The 22195-nt window shown below is 37.7% G+C and overlaps 1 protein-coding gene across 6 annotated transcripts in view; it reads right to left on the bottom strand.

Moving 5' to 3' along the window:
• THADA (THADA armadillo repeat containing) overlaps positions 1–22195 on the bottom strand; it is a 356633-nt gene that overhangs the window by 271944 nt on the left and 62494 nt on the right. For all 6 annotated transcript variants that reach the window (XM_023195714.1, XM_023195715.1, XM_023195711.1 and 3 more), the window contains 2 exons: positions 4627–4759; positions 1723–1836 (listed from right to left, as the gene is read on the bottom strand). In XM_023195714.1, the coding sequence (XP_023051482.1) occupies positions 1723–1836; positions 4627–4759 (247 nt within the window). The remainder of the gene's footprint in view (positions 1–1722; positions 1837–4626; positions 4760–22195) is intronic.

Raw genomic sequence — 22195 nt, forward strand, 5'->3', positions numbered from 1 at the left:
AATGATCACTAAAATGCCATCACTTTGAAGTACAGTAGGGCAATAATTATCCAGCACTCGTTAAAATCAACCTCCCTTATTTTTAGATGTTCTTATAAAAACAGCACAGGTTCAGCATCCCAAATCCAAAAATCTGAAATCAAAAAAGCTCCAAAATCCAAAACTTTTTTGATCACCAACATGACATTCTAAGGAAATGCTCATTGGAGCATTTTAGATTTTCAGATTAGAGATGTTGACCCGTTCAGTATAATGCAAAAATGCCAAAAAAAAGAAGAAAAAAAAATCTGAAATCCGAAACCCTTCTGGTTCCCAGCATTTCAGATAACAGATACACAGCATCTACTTTTTTAAAGTGATAGTTTAGGAAAACAGAACCAATTATATCTTTTCCACATTTCACTGAAAAATGTCTTGAAATTATCATTTTTGAACGGTGATTAACAACATTTTAGTCAATTTTTTAAAGAAATGAAGACATTTCATATCTATGGGCACTGGCCACTATGTGCCATATGACTATGTTCCATACGATTGTGGAAAAGAGTCCCCATTCTTTTCCACAGTCCACATTCTGGCCTGTGGGCTCCCTTTAACACCTCCCACAGGCTCTAAAATACAATCCTATGTACCTATTGTACTTGATTGTAAACTTCAGCTCTCAATCTGTTCCCTGACCTAGCATGGCTCTTTATAGTTGGGTAGGAGTGTCCTACTATAGGCTGGGCACGGTGGCTCACACCTGTAATCCTAGCACTTTGGAAGTCCAACGCAGGCAGATACCTGAGGTTGGGAGTTCAAGACCAGGCCCAATCACCTGTTGGCCAGGTTGGTCTCGAACTCTCGACCTCAGGTGATTTGCCAGGTGTGGTGGCCCACGCCTGTAATCCCAGATACTGGGGAGGCTGAGGCATGGGAATTGCTTGAACCCAGGAGGCAGAGGTTGCAGTGAGCTAAGATCGCACCACTGCACTCCAGCCTGGGCAACAGAGTGAGACTGTCTCAAAACACAAACAAAAAAAGGAGTGTCCTACTATAAAGCATTAACTGAGGAAGAAGCCCAGACTATAATGTACAAGCAGTACTTGACAGGTATTAATACTGACTCCCTAGTGGTGAAGCGAAGCTATGAGGAGCGCTTTAACTTCATACATACAGGTAAGTGACTAAAAGGAACTAAATGTGAACATCCCAAAAGTTAGATACCATATTTAAAGGAAATTTTCAACGGCCGAGTTACAAAATGTACATCAACTCAAAGAAGCACACATGAAATTCTAAAGTGCTAGCATATACACTTTCAAATTTGTGGATGCAACAGTATTATAAAATAGCTTATATAAGCTCGATGTTTTCACCAGAGTTTAAAAATTGTTTGTTTTGATTAATATATTCAACTACAGCAATGGCTTATTTTGTGGACGGTAAAGACAAAAAAAAAAAATAAAAACTATTCAAACAAGCTTCAAATGTCTGTCCAACGTTCAAGAGTTCTTTATCTCCAACAAATAATTTTTGTTAAAAAATAAAGCAAAGATTTAAAACCACTGCAGGAGGCTGAGACAGGATAACTGCTTGAACCCAGAAGGCAGAGGTTGTAGTGAGCTGAGATCACGCCACTGCACTCCAGCCTGCGTAACAAGAGCGAAACTCCATCTCGAAAAAAGAGAAAAACAAAACGAAAAAAACAACACTGGAGGGTTTGTGTACTTCCATGATTACCTGGGGGACTGTGCTCTGTAAGTCATCTGTAGGCCCAGTCAAAGAGATTAACTCTTTCATTGTTATTTTCAACAAATCCATTTTGCCTTTCTTTGGTTCAGATGCCAACAGTGCCTATGAAAAAAGAATGTAAAAATTAACAGGGTTCTTAGTTTACATACACTTTTTTGCTGCTTCCCTGGATCAATTCCAAAATGCAAAATCCCCTTAATAAAAATATGTGGTTATCAAAGAAAGTTAATTAAGCCATGTGGCCCTGGACAGGTGGTTTAGCCTCACAGTTTAACCTACAGATTCTTCATCTCTAAATTTAGGTGAAGGTGAAATCGTGTCATCTCTAAGGTCACTTCCAGTTTGCTCATTAAATTTTACAATTCTAAAAGGCTAAAACTTATTGACAACTCCTTAAGAACCCTAAGTAGGTGGCAGTTCTCAGACACAATAAACAAATCAGTTTTAGTAACAAATTTATCTAATAAGAAAATTCTCTTCACTTAAAAAACAAAAAATCTCTGGATTAAATTTCTTGTAAGAATGTTAAGGCTCCCTGGAGATGAAGCAGTTAGTTAATTCTTCACCAAAGAATCATTACTTGGAGGACTGATCAAAGTATCTGAAACTCCATGGAACAAAAAGAAATACTGCAAATACCAAAGAGGTCCTATATTTAAAATTTTCAGTAGCTTACTTACTTACTTTGTATCTAACACTTTGCCGATGTCCAAAAAATATAAAAATAGGGTATTAAGTCACGTGAGGCAATAAAAAGGAACGAGGTACTAACATATATTACAACATGAACTCTGAAAACATCATGCTAAGTGAAAGAAGCCACACACAAAAGATCATACACTGTATGATTCCATATATATGAAATGTCCAGGATGGGCAAATGTATAGAGCTGGAAGGTAGATTAGTGACTGCCTAGGGCTGAGTGGCAGGGGTAGAGAGAAATGGGAAGTAACTGCTAATGAGTATGGGAAGTTTCATGGGTTGATGTTCTAAAACTAAATAATGGTTGTACAGCTCTGTGAATATACTGAAAACCACTGAATGGTACACTTTAAAAGGGTGAATATATAGTATGTGAATTACAACTCAATAAAGCTGTTTAAAAAAATCACTTTAGTCACATTCTCAGACTCCCTTCCTCCATGTCTACTTTTCATGTTTGTAGCTACTGGCTCTCAAAAGTGAAAGTTTCAAGTTAGTCAGCTTCTTCTGAAGCATTTCAAATTTACAGAAGAGGAAAATAAAGACATACAAAAAAAAGTTTGGTTTAGAAGACATTTCTCATAGTTTATTTATGCTCAGATAACATATTTTTTAAATGACTATTCAAAAAAACTGTCTATATTGAAAATAATTTTTAATCTGTCTATGCAAAAGGTAAACTCACAAACTAAGTAGGCAGTTCTTTTCCGTAGCTAACACTATGCAGATTTCCACCAAAACAGGAATATAATTTTATTAGCAAGTCATGCTAAGAGAAATGAAGACTTAAGCAGATTTTTTTTTTTTAATTTAGACTTTATTCAACTAAAATAAAGTGGAAAGCTACATTCAATACTTAGTACAAGTTGGGCACCAGAGCTGAAAGAAGCACATTGCACAAATATGCAGTGAGACCTTGATCCTGTCTTAACATTGGACCTCAGACAGACAAATGACACGTAAAAACACAAGGTCAGAGTGAATTACAGGCAGGAGAATGAAACACACTGATCCAGAATGGGTCAGATCAAAGAAAAGTTGATTTCTGAAGGTCACCAAAATCCGTACAGGAGAACTACTTCAATGATCTCTGTCAACAACCTCTGCAACTGATGCCCACTGTCACCAAAAAAATCATAAAGGGATTTTAGGAATTTGAGGGAGGAGTAAGAAAGAGAAGGAAAAAATGTAGGGGCACGAAAAAAAAACAGAGACTTCATTCCATTTATTTTCAGGGCTTTTATTATACCACCACATTCCTGGATTTAATCTTACTATGCATTAAACAAAGGCCTTTCAGGATGGGGTCTGATTTAGTATTGTGAAGACACTGGTTTTTATTCTTTGGGTTCATGAAGGTAACAGTCTTAATTTCTAAATAAAGTATTTTCCCATCAATAGCCATATCTAAATGTGCTGATATGAAGCAACCTTTAAGGTATAATACTAGTGAAATCAAAGAAAAAGCAGTGTATACATTTTCATATGTGTTTAAAGGGAAAACGGACTCACACACACATATTCTCATATGCAGAGAGGTTCAGGAGTCAGGCTGCCTAGGCTCAAGTCTTAACTCAGTTCTTACTGTCTCTGTGGCCTTTGGCAAGTCACTTAACATACCTAAACCCCAGTTTCTTCATCTAGAATATATAGATGATAATAGGGTACAGGGAAGGAGTTAATGAGGTAATGTATATGAAATAACCACTGATAAATGTCAGCTACTATTATGATTATGATTATTTTATGGATGGACGTTTTATAGGAGAATTGAAAAGAAAATGTTAACACTGGTTGCCTACAGAGAGTACTGAAGGTCTTGAGATGAAAGGAAGACTTTTTTTTTTTTTTTTTTTTTAATACAGTGGGGTGGTGGGGCAACATGTATACTTCCTGGAAGTGAGCAATGACTGTGCCACAGTGATGTCTGCCTACTTAATACACAGACAGAAATGTATACCACCCTCTGTTGATACTACAAGATTGACCTTTTAGAGGGTTTGTTCCAAGAACAGATCTTGTCACAGGAACACACCGTCCCCACATTAAAACAAAGCCACAAATGCTATGGTGCTGAAAGGACAGAAATGTTCTTTATGTAATATACTCACTCACATGTCAAACAGGTTAGGATACACTATCATCAAAGACAAATATAAACAAACAGCTAGGGTCCTACAGACAAGTACCTGTATATAGAAAGGAATTCCAGCACTGCGCCTTGTAGCACAGAGTTTAGATGAAGGATCACTGCACTTAATTTCCTCTAAAACACTCCATAGCCACTGCTCCGGCAGCTTTTGCAGACTCACATTTGGGCACCTAAAAGGCATATATAATCAAACATTCAGAATTAGGTATCAAAGTTGAAAGTACAAACTATTAATGTACATTTACACTGTTAAGAAAATAATAAACATCCTTATATTAAGAGGGGATGAAACTAAAAAATGTCTCATATTTTTCACCTACTTTCCTCTTTATTATGGGTCTTAAGATCTGAAGATTTCATTTCTAACAACTGTAGTGTTTAAAGCATGTGTCTTGTCCGTAAAATAAATTTTAATATGTTGGCCTCCATCCACACTCAAAATATTCAGGAAAAGGTTGATCATGGTCTCACAGATATTTCATACTATACAACTCAAGATTTCCAACAAAGAGAATAGAAGTTTATCGTTTACTATAATTTATGTTCTGTTTATAGGGATTACACATATTCAAAGAAAACACACTTTAAACCGTATTTTAGCAATCATTTTCATCGCTCTCAAAATGAGGCCTACCACAAATAAAAGTTTTAACCAGATCCTCTGGAGAATTAAAGCAATGTATCTGGGAAGAGGCATAAACATTTTGCGGCGATTTGAACATTACATCAGTGAGCTTCTGCATTATCACATTAAGCATTATCTTAGAGTTCTCAAGAACATTTAATTTTTATAAAATTTTTCAATGTATGCCCTACTAGACTGTATAAGGAATAACACTGCCCAAGGAATAACACACTCAGTGGTAGGTAGACAAAATTATCTTAGCAAGACAGTACCTGGTTTTAACTGAAATTAATATATAAAAATTTGCAGACAAAGTCCAAAGGAAAAACACGTTTTTAAGTTGAGAAAGAAAAGTTGCAGAAAGATAACTGATTTCTAATTGATAGTGAATCTCTTAGGAACACATTTGGGATTTTTTTTTTTTTCTTTATTCTAGTTTGGCGTAAAATAGATAATTTCAGTTACTGACTAAACATTCTAAATAGCAACTCAGATTCAGCTGTATGTTTCACATAGAACAAAATATATAAATATTACTACTTTAAAGGAGGCATTTTTTAAAGTTTGACATGGACCTAAAAAATATTATTTCAGCCATAAATGTTACAATTACATCTCCCTACTCCTAGCAGGCTCTGTGATTCTAAAGATTTCCTTTTAGCATATCTTAAAATCCATCACCTCACCCTTGCTTCTTCAACACTCCTGCCCTTAGCCACCAAAACCAGCTATCAAAACTCCCAACCACTAGATTAAAGAGATTCAGAGACATAACAACAAAATACAGTGTGTGAACCTTGTTTAGATCCTGATTTGAGCAAATGAAATGTAAAACAGACACTGTCAAGTAACAGAGGAAATTTATATACATACTAGATATTAGATAACACCAAGAAATTCTTTATAAAATGTGCCATTGAACTGTGAACATGGAACAAAGGGTTCATATTTTTAGAGATGCATACTGAGTACATAGGAATAAAAATCACAAATCAGGGATGTGTTTTAGAACACTTCAGCAAACAATAATAAAAAGGAATAGATGAAGCAGTTGTGACTCAACTTTGATCACTATTGAATTTGGATGATGGGTAAAGGCGGTTTATTATTCTCTCTACTTTTAAATATATGTGATATACATACACACAAATACACACATTTGGAATTTTTCATAATAAAAATAATTGCCCCACACTTTTGTATTTTTAAGGATTGAGGTTACTTCCCAATCACTGGATTTTATATCTTTTTAAATTAAGATAAATGTCTTGTGTTTTGTGAAATAATTTACCTACTTTATTAGTAATATTGCCAGCTTGATATAATCCTCACACAGTTGCCCAATCAAAAACTGAAATTCAAATTTCTAAGAGTAATTACTTAAGTGCTAATGTTATAGATTACTGCCTGCTTTTGTTCCTTCTTAACTGTAAAAAAAAAAAAGAAAAAAATGGGCCAGGTGAGCACGGTGGCTCACACCTGTAATCCCAGTACTTTGGGAGGCCGAGGCAGGAGGATCACATGAGGTCAGGAGTTCAAGACCACCTTGGCCAACATGACGAAACTCTATTTCTACTAAAAATACAAAAATTAGCCACGCATGGTACCAGGCGCCTGTAATCCCAGCTACTCAGGAGGCTGAGGCAGGAGAATCGCTTGAACTCGGAAGGCGGAGACTGCAGGGAGCCAAGATGGTGCCACTGCACTCTAGCCTGGGTGACAGAGCAAGACTCCATCTCAAAAAAAAAAAAAAAAAAAATTAAAGCAAAAACCTTTTTTTTTTTTTTGGTGATTTAGCTACCCAAGAAGCAGCTGGAATTATAGAGGTGAATCAGGTAAAGAGTACTTGATCTAGTATCTGTGGGTTTAATTTATACTTGTATTTTCTTCCTAGAACCATGGGCAAGTTAAAACCAGCTGACAGATAAATGCTACAGCCTAAGGTCAAGTCTCCTGTAGGGGATTCGATACGTAGGAAAAACTAAGGGGAAGAAGGAACTGCAGGACATGAGAGGTACTTTCCTATTTCCTTAATTTCCTAAGTGTGTTGAAATATAAATACACTAAATACTAGTTCAATAATGCTCCTCAACTGTCAGTAGGCCTCCCCTGGGCCTCCCTGCATGAGCCCACAGTGTCTCTGGCAAAACCAACCACTCCAAGAAGGCAGGCAGGTCTGGAGTGAGAGTGGAACCCCTCACTATGCATCACCCTTCCTTGCATGAACTTTCAATGGCTCTTGACTATTAACCAAATCATTTAACTCCTCTTCTAACTTGATCAAACTCTCCCAGCTTGAAAGGTTGCCTATGACCTGGACCCAACCCTCCTACTTAAATCTAACCTTAACTTTTCCAAGTTCCTACACAAACTCTTCTGGTCTAGTAAGATTGTTTTTTGCTGGTTCTCATACTAACATACAACACACACACACACACCACAAACACACACACCTCATACTCCCAACTTCCCAACTAAGCATTTGTTTATGCTCCACACATATCCCTATTCATCCAAATGATGAAACTTCCTCCAAATACTGCATCTCACGAGGACTTTTCCTTTCTCTAAACTTCTAATTAACTTGAAGCAACTACTAGGTATTAGGCATACATGGGATCAGTACAGTGTCATGGAAGGGCTGGAATCTGAACTAGACTTTGAAGGACGTGTAGGTCGAATGGTGGAAGGCCCATATATGAGAGCTGAGGAAGTAAAAGATGAGATGACTGGGGAAAGAGCTAGGTCAAGGCCCCAGAGGCAACTCCCTAATTTAGATACTTGGCTAGTATAACTGTAAACAGTTAACTGGGCCTATTTATTCCCTTGAGTATTACATACTAAGAACCAAATGCTCCTTGTTCATTTGCGGAATTTGAAAACAGAGGCCAGAAAAATGTTCTACAAGGTCAAGGCTGGCAAACTGCCATCGATAGAGCCCTCTTTGCCCATTGCACCATGGACCCAGGAACCTCAGGAGCTCTGGGAAACGCTCAAGGCACCAGCTCCTACCATCTAGTCCGAACTTTCTTATTCTGCTCTGGAATTCCCCAGCATCAAACCAGCTTTTCTGCAGAATTCTTTACTTGTCTGGTTTCCAATGTGAACTTTGCCACTGGATCCTATTCCTCTGATTCCCTTGCTTCTTAGCTCTGCACCTCTCCCAGGCAAGTACTGCCTTCAAAGCCATACAAGGGAATTTGGTCCAATAATGGAACTCCCACACTCCCTTTTTACTAAAATGAAACCTACTACATTTTAGACAAAATCTACTTACAAGTTTTTTGTTTGTTTTTGTTTTGTTTTGTTTTTGAGACAAAGTTTCACTCTTCTTGCCCAGGCTGGAGTGCAATGGCGCGATCTTGCCTCACTGCAACCTCCGCCTCCTGAGTTCAAGTGACTCCCCTGCCTCAGCCTCCCAAGTAGCAGGAGTTACAGGCACGCGCCACCACGGCCAGCTAATTTTGTATTTTTAGTAGAGACGGGGTTTCTCCATGTTGGTCAGGCTGATCTCGAACTCCCGACCTCAGGTGATCCGCCCACCTCGGCCTCCTGAAGTGCTGGGATTACAAGTGTGAGCCACCACACCCGGCCACAAGTTTTATTTAAACTATCATATTGGAAATATACTTCCCTGCCACAAAGGAAAGAAAAACAAGTATTTGTTGAATGTCTATTACATGTCTGGCACAGCATCAGGCTTTTCGCAGCTGCTCTTACTTCATTCTTAGAACAAACTATGAGAAAGTTATTTTTCCCAACTAATAGATGAAAGGGAATATATCACAGTGGTTAGGAACACAGATTATGGATCCACGTTATCTGGTTTAGAATCCTTTCTCTGCTACCTAGTAACTGTACGATCCAAGGCAATTTACTAAATTTCTCCATTTTCTCACTTTGCTGTTTTAAAAAATGAAGGTTTTTGGAAGGATTGAGTTTGTTCTTATGTTTAATAAGTTATTAATGGCCATTTTCTAAAATCATGTTATTATGAGAAAAGCAAGTATTAAAAGAGTTTCAATTGAAATAATAGAGATGAAATAGCTGAGTTTCCATTTTGACAGGACATCCCCCTACAATGCAAGTTAATATTAACAATATGTAAAATATATAAATAGAAACCCCAAAACAAGCTGAGTCCAAAAACAAGATAATCATCTGGGTAAAAAATGAAGAGAAATGCAAAGCAGTGAGTATGCTGATACCAGAGACCCACAGGGTTACAGATTTAGAAGCAGTAGTGGCAGCCAAAGAATTTCAGCAGCCTCATCTCTTTTGAAAAGAATCTGAAAAAGAACTAGCTACTGCCAGAGCTGCCTGAGGCTGTAGCAGTAGGAAAAGCCATGGGCACAGGGAGCCTCTGAATCAGGCTGACTACTAACTCAGTGACTAGATCTACGATATCCCCAATTTCACTGTGAGGTGGGAGACCCAAAATGCCACTACCTAATCTAGTTCCCCTGATAGAGAGGAAAGAACCTAGAAAGAGATCAATAAAGAAAACAAAAGGCTCCCATCATAGCCAGCAAGCCAAAATTCAAAATATAGAAATAAATTTTATATTAAGAAAGACAATCTAAAAAAAAAATCAGTAATAAGAACACAGTTCACTCCATATGAAACTAATTTTATGGAGCAGTCTGACAAAGACCTTAAAATAACTATATTTAGGATACTGAAGTGATAAATAAGAGAATAATTTCTATTTAAGAAGAGTGAACTGGGCATGGTGGCTCACATCTGTAGTCTCAGCAACTCAGGAGGCTGAGGCGGGAAGATCACTTGAGCCCAGGAATTCAAGGCTACAGCGAGTTATGATGGCACCACTAGACTCCAGTGTGGATGACACAGTGAGACTCTGTCCCTTAAAAAAATAAATAAATAAAGAGCAAGAAATCATGAAAAGCAAGCCGTACTGAAATAAGAACAGGCATGTATAAAAATAAAAAAGATTAGAAATATCAGAAATAAAAGTATACTTTCAGCCAAGCATGGTGGCTCACACCTTTAATCCCAGCAGTTTGGAAGGATGAGGCAGGCAGATCACTTGAGCTCAGGAGTTTGAGACCAGCCTGGGCAACATGGTGAAACCCTGTCTCTACAAAAAAACACAAAAATTAGCTGGGCATGGTGGCACTTGCCTGTAGTCCCAGCTACTTGGGAGGCTGAAGTGGGAGGGTGGCTTGAGCCTAAGAGGCAGAGGTTACAGTGAGCTGAGATCATGCCAAGGCACTTCAGCCTAGGTGACAGAGTGAGACTCTGTCTTAAAAACATATATCTATTTTTTAATATACATATATATATATATACATACACACACACACATACATACACATACACAAATATAAAACAGATGAGATGAATTCTAAAGAATTAGTGACTCAGAAGACAGTTTTCTGGGAAATTTACCCAAAACAGTATATAGAATGAAAAAAACCATAAAGTATGTGTGTGTGTACACATACGATAGTTCCACACCTGGACACAGCATAGCAAAATTGTGATTAATAAAAAAATGTAAAAGCCACAGGAGATTTAAAGAAAAAAAAAATTGGAGATCTACAAAGGAACATCAATTATACCAAGCACAAGTTTCTCACTGGCAATAACAAAAGCACTGAAGGAAAATAACTGTCCACCAGAATTGTATACCCCATTAAAGTATACTCAAAAGCATAGGTAAGAAAAAGACAGTCTAAAATACACAAAGAGTAAGTCTGCCTTCCGGAGACTCTCCCCAAAAGAAATTCTAAAGGATGTACTTCAACAAAGTACACCCACAGTAGTTTCAATGGGGTGTCCACTAGATTTGCCAAACTTGCCCCAAACTAAACTCCTGATCTTCCTTCAAAAACCTACTCTACCCACAGTCTTGCCCATCCTAATAACAAATCGATCTCTTCAGGGGCTCAAGCCAAAAACTTTGTAGTTATGCTCTCTCTCTCAAATAGCAAATCTAATCTATCAACAGACCTTGCCTGCTCTATCTTCACGTTACATCCAGATTCAGATCACATTTTACTTCCTCCACCACTTTCCAAGTCATCACTATCTCTTTTCTGTAGTATAGCAATATTGTAACTAATCGGTCTTTCTGTTTTCACTATTATAGTCTATTATCAACACAGCAGTAAGAGTAATCCTTTTAAAAGACCAGATCATGTCACTCCTCTGTTCACAAACACGCCAATGGCTCCCCCTTTTATCAGAGTAAAAGCCAAAAGTTCTTACATAATGTCTTAGGCTGTCTAGTCCTTGTAACTTCTCTGATCTCATCTACAACTCTTTCCCATGCTTACACTACTCCAGTCATAAATGGTTTACCTGATGCTCCTTAAATACCTACCCCAAGCCCAAGCCTCTCAGGACTTTTTCACCTGACATTCTCTCTGCCGTGAATGCTCTTCCTCGAGGTATTTACATTGTGGTTGTACAACTGCTAATTTTTGTATTCACTATACCTTCCAGTACATGCAAATATCTCACACTAATGTTTAAAAATCGGGTAAAATAAGGGGTAGACAAGAGAGAAGCTAAATAATTTGCTCAAGGTTACATAACATTTACGTGGCAGAGAGAGAATTAAAATGTATATTGACACCAAAGCCCTTGCCTAATAAAAAGGCATTATTTCAGTGTGCCTGCCCCAAATGCTCAGATCTGGCTCATGATGAAGATGCTATCAACTCTCTATTATTTGTTTTAGTGAATTTCAGTATTTTATTTTTTAAAGAGATCTATCAGGTACCTAGTGGTTGCTTTGTACTCTGCTATGTCCTAAAAACAGAACCATAGAATAAAAATTCCAAAGGGCACATAATTTACAAAATGTTTTCATGTGGCTTTGGAATGTGTTACCAGAGAATACTATTTTTAAGATACTATCTTCCTGATCATGTTTTATTCAGGTTACTTTTATTTCATTCCCTGAACATCTACCATTGGGGTGGGGGTTAAAGTATTAATAGTTCTAAATGAACTGGGTGACATGAATGGAGAGCTAGCTAGAAAATTAAAATGCTCTACAGAAAAGCCACTCAGTGGATAACCTCTTTGGGACTGACTTGAATTGAATTGTGTCTCATTTGTTTTCGAGGTACCCCCACTCCCTTAGGGAACTGGGGAAGTTTATTACTACTAATAAACTGTTTTCTTGTATTAACTGAATGATTCATGGTAGCCTAAAGAAATGACTTCACCTGCAAATACAAAGCAATTCATTTCACATTCAAATATGAAGTACACTTAAAGCCAACATATTGAAGCAAAATTCCCAGAAAAGACTCAAACTGCCAGGAAGGTAGTTATGTATAACCTCCACTGAGTAAGGTAAGCCTCTGCCAATATCTTTATTTACCAAACAATACTTTACCTACCAAGCACAAGAAGGAAGAAAAGCCTTTCCCTTTCCCATAAACACAGACTTCCACTTTGTTAGGTTTAAGAACAAGTGGCAGCTTAGAAAAGAATCGTACACTTTCTGGGAACAGAAACTTTATGTCCATTTATTTTACACATTCATGAAGTTCCTCATTTTTTCATCCAGTCCCCTCCCCACTTCCATGCAACTCTATCACACACGTGTACTTCATTTATTCATAATCTTAGAGTTACCTACTAGGGTCCATAAATATTAATGTGTGTACAATTTCCAAGATATCTTCTATTTTTATATCCATGTGGTTGGAGACTCTCAGAAAACACAAAGATTTCCCAGGGAGAACAAAATCCAAACTCCTCATCTTGGCTCACAAAGCCCTACGTATCTGGACAATCTCATTAAACTTCATCTTATACCATTCTGTTCTTTAATACACCATGGACTCTGGCACTAGTGGATCTCATTGCTTGGAAAGCTCTTCTCCAGAAAAGGTGCTGCTTCTTGCCATTCAGGCCTTGGCTGAAATATTACTTTAGTTGGAAAGAATCTTTCTTACCACCAAACTTTATCACATAAAAATACAGACTGCTGGCAGATAGTTTATTATTTTCTACATCTCCATGTATCAAGGACACATTCCTTCCTGTTATTTCTCTATTCCCAGCACCTATAGCAGGGCCTGGCACCCTATAGGGAGCTCAATAAATATTTGTTGAATAAATGAATGACACATAATTTACTAACTCCATTGAGTATGGTAGTCTAACAAACCAGGCTGACAAAGAAAGAGGGTACAAAAACTAGAAAAGAAAGTATAAACAAAAATGTTTTCCAACGAGAAGTGCCACTGTTAGAGCCAGCAACTGATGCGGCTCCTTAGCTTCCTGTAACAGGTACAAGCACATTCAGCAAATCTCCACATATCAGGGTTATAGTATTCATACAAGAATATTTCCTACTGAAATCCCCAAACAGCCTACCAAAATCAACTCTATTAATCTAACTGCTACCCCAAGAGATCATTTTTTCCAAGACCCAAGAACAAAACCAAGTATAGAGTTCAAAAGCAAGTATAGTTCAGGTTCACATAAAAGTGTTATTTAACCGAGGTTTGTACACTTGTGAACACAGAGTAGAAACTACATTTCATAACAGCAATGTCTCTGAGTTTTAACAATAGTTATAAAATTTAATTCAAGATGATAACTTTTTCCTTTCTTTCTTAAGGCTCTTTAGGAGATCTCCTCTAGGCCCATAGCTTCATCTATTTCCTCTGTTTGGCTGACTTTCAAATATATACCTCCAGCTGGAGTGAACAACTGTCCCTATTTGCCTGGGACTAAGGGATTTCCCAGAATGCTGGACATTCACTGCTAAAATATTGGGGAAGTCCCAGGTCATGCTATCTCCAACATGAACCCTTGTGTCAATCTCCTGACCTATATTTCCAACTGTCTGCTATCCCACTAGGCAGCCTCCCAACACCACCTTTAACTCAGCATGTTTAAAGCACTGTTCTCCCTCCCATCGTGCCCTTCCTCTTGCCTTGCTTTTTTTTCCCATTATTGGCATTAATTATTACTCCTATCACCTAGGATAGACAGTTCAGTGAGTGGATCTTTGTCTTGGTCTTTAACGTATGTCTTGTAAATTATGCGACTTACTTATCTAATCCCAAAGATTAAAATGCTAGGTTGAAAGTTCCTCTAAGAACAAGGCCCATGTTTTACCAATATTTTCATCCTACCTATCACAATTCCTTATAGAAAGCAATATCAATAAACTTTTGTTAAACTGCTAACCTCTGAAACACTATGAAATTCCAGAAAAACATTTACATTCTAGTGCTGGCTCAATCACCAACTACATGTGTAGCTATAGATAAATCACTTGATTTCTCAGTGCTTTAGAATGCAAATAAAATAAAAATGCTTTGAAAATTCAATGAACATTCTCTGGGCTATATAGAGAAGATAATGACTCTAAAATACATAAGCACCAAAGTTCCTGATGAGAATGTCCCCAAAACTCCTCATCATGGTCCCATACAATCCTTAGTCCCTTGTTCAAGTCCTCACATCCCTCTCTTAGTTCCACAGAGTTATATGTTTCCTATTTAGACTCTGGTAATTATTTCTAGGTTCACAATAACTGTGGCCTACCATATCATATTCTTGATGGTCAAAGAGAGCTCAATCAAACACAGCATCTGGCACACAGTAGATGTTTAAGAAATCTTTTGTTGAATAATTAAATAAGGAGCAACTAGTGCTGGTGCCAGCTGGCGCACATTCACTACGCCTGCAGGTAGGCATAAAATTGACAAACCAGGTATAAAAAGCAGGGAGCTGGAACTCTAAGTCTTCTCAATGGTGAGGTCACTGTGCCTATAAAAAGCAGAATAGAGTTCTGACTATTCAATGAACCTTCTGTCTGCTCCCCAGCAAGGAAAGATTTCTTTATAAGGAAGTGATTTCAAAACTTCAGTGTTGCTGGTATTTATGATAATGAAGGAATTGAGAAGTAAAAATGAAACCATGCAAGGTTCCCAAGAACAATACAGCAAACCCTAGTTGTTTGTTTTGGTTCTTCATCACACAATCCAGGGCCTAGCAAGGATATAAAAAGAAAGGTTCTTGAGTGAAACAGTCCTTGGTTCTTTGAGCCAACTCTGCGTAGGCACCAACCACAGCCATGGGGAATTCCAAAATTCTGCTTTTGTTAGTGAATGCCTTTCCACTAAATAAGCAGACAGCCTCCTGTCTGAAGGCATTTTGTTTTTATTTGGTTATCTTGTCAAATTAATACAAAATAATCAGTGTCTTTAGCCTCTGAGTACATTGTAAAATTGCAACCTTCTTAAAAGGGGTTCAAGGTTCATCATAAACAACTCAGTAACACAAAATGTTATTAATCTACAAAATATGGCCAGGCGCAGTGGCTCACGCTTGTAATCCCAACACTTTGGGAAGCCAAAGCAGGAGGATCTCTTGATCTCAGGAGTTGGAGACCAGCCTGGGCAACATGGCACAAGCCCATCGCTATAAAAAATACAAAAAAATTAGCCAGGCGTGGTGGTGCACACCTGTAGTCCCAGCTACTCAGGAAGCTGAGGTAAGAGGACTGCTTGAGCCCAGGAGGTTGAGGCTACAATGAGCCAATATCACACCACTGTGCTCCAGCCTAGGCAAAACAGCAAGACCCTATCTCAAATATTTATACACACATATACATACATATATCAGCAACAACAACAACAAATGGTTTACCAGTCCTCAAGGAAGCTTACTAAAAATGTATCCAGCTTCTCTCGGTCTTTTATATCTGAAATCCTGACTTTCCCAATCAGAAACTAGAAAGCGGCACTGTATGAAGAGTAGAAATTCTTAAAGAGGGAGGAAGGGAGGGAAGAAAAAAGAAAGCAAAGGAGGTAGGGAGGGAAGGAAGGAGGGAGGGAGGGAAGGAAGGAAGGAAGGAGGGAGGGAGGAAGGAAGGAAGGAAAGAAAGGGAGGGGAGGGGATGGGATGGCAGGGGAGCGGGGAGGGGAGAAGGAAGGAGAGAAGGAAGGAAAGAGGGAAGGAAAGAAGGCAGGCAGGCAGGCAGGCAGGCGAGAAGGCAGGCGAGAAGGCAGGCAGGAAGGCAGGCAGGAAGGCAGGCAGGCAGATGCACAAAAAAGAGGTAGGGAGGGCCGGGCATGGTGGCTCACTCCTGTAATCCCAGCACTTTGGGAGGCCAAGGCCGGTGGATCACCTGAGGTCAGGAGTTTAAGACTCGCCCGGCAACTGGTGAAACTCAGTCTCTACAAAATACAAAAAAATTAGCTGGGCATATTGGTGCACTCTTGTAATCCTAGCTACTCAGGAGGCTAAGGTGGGAGATTCACTTGAAGCTGGGAGACAGAGGTTGCAGTGAGCCGAGATTGCACCACTGCACTCCAGCCTGGGAGACAGAGCAAGACTCCATCTCCAAAAAAAAAAGGTAGGGGGTTTGTTGTTGTTGTTTTCCTATGCTAACTGTTATGGCCTAAGCCCCTGCTAAAAGTAACAGAAATGAACAGGCCAGGCTATAGCTGGTATTCAGGCCTTTGTATTATCTTGAGTAGATAACTGAAGCAAATTATTGTTCCATAAACAGATTACTCCAACTTCTATCCACAGAGCTACCTCACTCCCACTGGATAAGTATTCTAAGATAAGAATAAAACCCGCAGACTAAAATCAAATTACATAAGCTGTATACCCAACTAATTGGTCATTAGACAATTATTTTGTACCAATAAATCCGATTCCCTGACTATAAAGTGGCTATTCAATGGCTTCATCCATCCAATTACATGTAGTAGCATGGAGCTATTTTTAACTTATATTACTATTGCTAACTGAGAAATGTCACCTTCATTTCCTCAAACTCTTTCAGTAAGATTTTTTTTTCTAACTTTGAGATTTTCCCAATCTCTAATAATTTCATAAGCTAAATTCCCCTACTCCATTCAATCTTTGGTCAAGTATTATATTCATTATTTCAAGGTTCATGTTTATTATTTCAATGAAACTAAATACTAACAGATGTGTGCAGAAAGGTTGTGTGCATGTACATTTTAAAAAGGGAACATAACCCTGAAGCACCAGGAAACTTTAAGCCTGAAAAATGATTTGCCCAAATGAAATCCTGTTAGAAAGCTACATATCAAGAGAAGCCATCTTAACCTCCCTCACCACTATCATACATTATTGAGGCTTATTGCAGGCTAAAACATTAGGGGGCTATTTTGAAGACTTAGCTGCAGGCACAGGCAATAATACAATGACCAAATCTAAATTGAATTACCAATCAGAGGGCCATGGGGAGAAGGGCAAGATACAGTGGACTAAAAGAAGTGGTTGGAAGATGTACCAGATAGTTGGTTTTCTCAATGATTTAATATAATCATTCCCTAAGATCGAAGAGAAAAATTAATATTAAAAAACATTCTAAAACTTTACTTAAAAAGCTGGCATAGAGGTTACTCACTGAGAACAAGGTCCTTCTGCTATTGTATCTAAATGACAAGTATTATTATGAAAACTTTTTAAATGAGTGTTCAAATATTGAGAAAAAACAGTAATATCTGACTCAACTATTATAGTAGGCTTAAAAATGAAAATAAAAATGCAGGAGTCACTAACAAAGACTTAGAATTTATACATCAAGACATTCGAGTTCTCTCCAGAGTCTTTTAATCCACAATAGAAATGGGAAATTAAAAGGATTTTTCTCTATATAAAGAATATGGCTCCCCAGGGTGGCTCATCTCTTATTCTTTATTTAAGTATTCATATTTCAAATAAAATTAATAGGACACTCAGTGAGAAATAAGTGTCTTATTTAGACACATTTGCCATATGAAATGTAAATAAACGTTTAGGCTGGGCGCAGTGGCTCATGGCTGTAATCCCAGCACTTTGGGAGGCTGAGGTGGAGATACTGCTTGAGCCCAGGAGTTTGAGACCAGCCTGAGCAACATGGCGAAACCCCATCTCTACAAAAAAATCAAAAATTAGCCGGGCGTGGTGGCAGGCAGCTGTAAGTCCTAGCTACTTGGGAGGCTGAGACAGAAAGATCACTTAAGCCAGGAGGCAGAAGTTGCAATGAGCCAAGATCATGCCACTGCACTCCTGCCTCAGCAACAGAGAGACTCTGTCTCAAATAAATGAATTAAATTAAAAATAAAGTTTACACAAGATTGTATATTCTTTCATTCAAAGTTGAATGACTTTTCCCCAAAATCTTATACATTACATTTTGCATTTCTTTCTTTCTCAACTGCATATTCTTTAGAGACTTGGTATTTCATTCTCCAGAAAGGCAAAAGAAATTATTTTTTCACTATTATATTTAAATTGCTCATTAAAAGTTTTCTGTTGAATTTGAATCATTGTAGCTATAATTAACTGATGAAAGTTTAAATACATATTTAAATGATTTCTGTCCACAGAATTGTTGATGCCCATGAATAAGTACTAGTATTTTATGACAAAAACTGCTAAATGTCACAATTTAATTTTTTCAGGCCAATAATGTGAAAATGATTATAATTACTACAATAAATATCTGAAGATTAAGCTACATTTCAACAAGTAAAGCAATTCGAATATTTGAAGAGTAAGACAACATCAAGCACTAACAAATCTCCCTTCTAGATTTAGAATCATAATCAATGATTTTGTCCCCTTATAGTTAAGTTTGTATCTTATGGTTGGACAAATGAAAGTTAGATTCCCAACTTAACATCCTAGAAGTCTGTTCATTTTCATCAGAAGAACGACTTCAAATAATAAAATCATAGAAAGTAAACAAGCAAATATGAATGTCATCAAAAAGTTGAATTTAGAGTTTTATGACATTAACAAACTTAAGCACTCCAATCAAATGCTTAGACAAGTAATTACACACAGGCAGGCAATTATGTTTTTCAAGGAGAATAGGAATATTTCACTGACTTCTAAATAGAAAGCACTACATGAGAAAATTAGATTACAGAAAATTAACTCAACACACTATTGGTGTGTTATGTGTGTTACAAGTGTTGCTTTCAAAATATTCCCAGAAAAAATAACAATGTCTCCATCCCTATTTATTCTTAGATGATTGTTTAATAGTGAAGTCAGTTTACATTTGAAGACATTTTGCATAATCCTATTAAAAACCAATTCAAACAATGTGGGTCATGTTTAACTCTTCAGTTATTTATCCATTAATCTCTTTAAGTGCTTCCTTCCTTAACACAGCTGTAGCTCAAGAGGTGGCCAGCAGTTGGCCTCCATTTCTGTGGATTTTCATGAATGCCCAGATTTCTCTTTGCAAACTTTTTAAATGTTGTATGCCTAAACAACTTTTTCATAACTTAAGAGCTTATAAAATGCTTTCAAAAGGACTCCAAAAGAAACATTTTCTTTTAAAAATAAAAACCAAACAAAAGGAAGCCACACACACGGTAAAGATGTTCCCTGCAAAACATTCTGTTCAGCAGATTTGAAATGTCTCTAAAGGATCAAGAACTACTTGGTTTGAAAGCAACAATTGAGAACGCCTAACAGGTTGGCTAAAAGCCAAAAGTAACAGCCATGAGAACATCTTTGAAGTAGATTAGGAGTGGCTAAGATACCAGGCATTGGGCCTTCCCTAGTCTCCCCACTCCATTTATTTGGAATGCCTTCAACTGTACCATTCAACCACAGGTATTCAAAAGCCTCTGTCCTTAGTCCTCTGTTCTTTCTCCTTTCATGGTCTCCATCAAAGACTGCAATCTTACTATGATATTTTTGGAGAAAACTCACAAATCTACATCTCTGTTATATCACCCTAACTAATCCTCTATCTCTAACAGCTGACTTAAATATTTCCATCAGGGTATGCCATCATTATCTCATACTTAACACATAAAAAACCAAAAAAACTTACTCATCTTTATCAAACCATTCCCTCTTTCAACTTCCTTGGTGTTGTTAACATCAACCCCATTTGCCTGGTGACCAAGACTTAGAATCACAGAAGGAACCATGAACTCCCTGGTAACCTCCACTACTCACATTCAGTTGGTTCATGTGGCAGACGGCACTTTTCAAAGATGGCTACCACAACATCTCCTATCTACATATACTTCTACAACATGATCTTGCCACTTTGCCGTCAAAAGGTGGATTGAATCCAGGCTGACCCTAAGATGCACTTAAAATCAAAGGAATGTGACTAAAGCAATGCAATGAGACTTCCAAGGCTAGGTCAGAAAAGATCATACAGCTTCTGGCTGGTTCTCTTTGAATATTCTCTCTGGTGGAAGCATGCTGCCATATAAGAATTTCAACCCCAAGACTGCCAAGCTGGGGTGAGAGGCCACATGTAGTTCCAATTAGGCCCAGTCTTCTAGCTAGTCTCACCAAGGTGCCATAAATGTGAGTGAAGCTGTCTTATGTCCCTTGTGACCAGTTTGTCTGCCAGCTGAATGCCACCAATTGAACTTAGTAAATACCCTAAGGAAGAATCACCCAGCTGAGCCCTGCCCGAATTCTTGAGATACAAAATCATGAATGTAATAAAATGTGCCCATAGCTTTCCTTCTAAGCACTCAATACATCATGTGAGGAGTTGTTACTATCTATGTGGGGCCAAAAGTTAACTAAAACCCCACGTTTGTCTCTACTCCCAGAGCCATTACCCAAGAGGAAGCCCTCATCACCTCAGATCTACTTTGTTATAACTGATTCCAGGCTCTCCTTACTATAATCTGTCATTACAATCTATCTAACCTAACATTTCCAACCAGAAAACTACTTTTGCATGCCAACCCCACAACCAACATCAATCTCATACTGTTTTACATTTGTAGGAAATTCTATAATGCAAATAGGTCTTCATAAATATCTATTTTATTTGATTCATACAACAAAAGCCAGAGAGATCTGTCAATAGGGCAAATACCCTTTTCCTTAAAGATGAAGAGATCAAAGGTTAGGGAGGTTAATTTTTGTACAATCTCATTGCCAGTAAATGGAATGAATATACACGGAATTAAGAGCCTGAGTCACAGATTTACTGCTATACCTCCATTCTATGATGCCTCCTATGATCTATTTCAGAGCAAAAATGATGCTTCTCTCCATCCCTGCTATAGTAAATCTATTTCCAAGACACTATAATTTGGCCTCAATCTATCAACTTGCCTGGTTATTTCCTACTAACTCCACCTCTACAGAAAGGTTGGCTTATTTATTCACCTTGCCGATTCTAGCCTCTGAACATTTACTCACAATGTTTCCTTCTTTCAACTTGTGCATTAGCACAAATTCCACCTCCTCCATGAAGCCCTACCAGACTATCCCCATTGCTTTCTCTCTCTGCTATATGATTTATATATAAATATTATTTATAAATTTCACCCAAAATTGCGCAGTTTTATCTTTTTCAAGTGTGTTGGTCTTACTTCCAGGCTGGTATTCAGTCCACACACATCCATACATAGAGAGATGCTGGGTGCTGCATATATCCAGTGTTGGTTCTGACCAGTCAGTGCTCACAACATACCTTTTGTTAAATATTTTGAATTTCATCTCTACTTATTTCTCAAACTAAACCATAAGCTCTTTAATAACAGGAACTTCATCTTATAAAAAACCATAATATCATCCAAACCAAGCACAGTACTAAGCACACTGCTGGTATTCATACATTCTTCTTAATTGATTTGATGGGAGTGGAGTGTGTTTTGAGGGAAAAAAAAATGTTCATAAGTCATGTCTGCACTGCAAACAAAAAGTTGAAAAGATAAAATATTTTCAAGATCAGCAGTTTAATGTCAGAGACTTTTTAAAAAGTATCATTTAAAGACATTCTGTGCAGCTCATAACTGCCAGAATGTTTTATAAATGTTTTTACCAGGCATGTGAAAAAAAAAGTTTCAAAAATATTAAAGGAATAGATGTCTTAACAGTCCAAAATAAAATGTTTGCTGAGGCTACAAGGCTGGCAGAATGCTGCTTCATTTCAAAAAGTTTCCAGGCAATGGAAATGTTTTCCTGGAAAATACTACCTTTTATTTAGAGAACACTTGCCATGAACACT

This window comes from Piliocolobus tephrosceles, chromosome 15, assembly GCF_002776525.5.
Source record: "Piliocolobus tephrosceles isolate RC106 chromosome 15, ASM277652v3, whole genome shotgun sequence".
In the NCBI taxonomy this organism is placed as follows: domain Eukaryota; kingdom Metazoa; phylum Chordata; class Mammalia; order Primates; family Cercopithecidae; genus Piliocolobus; species Piliocolobus tephrosceles.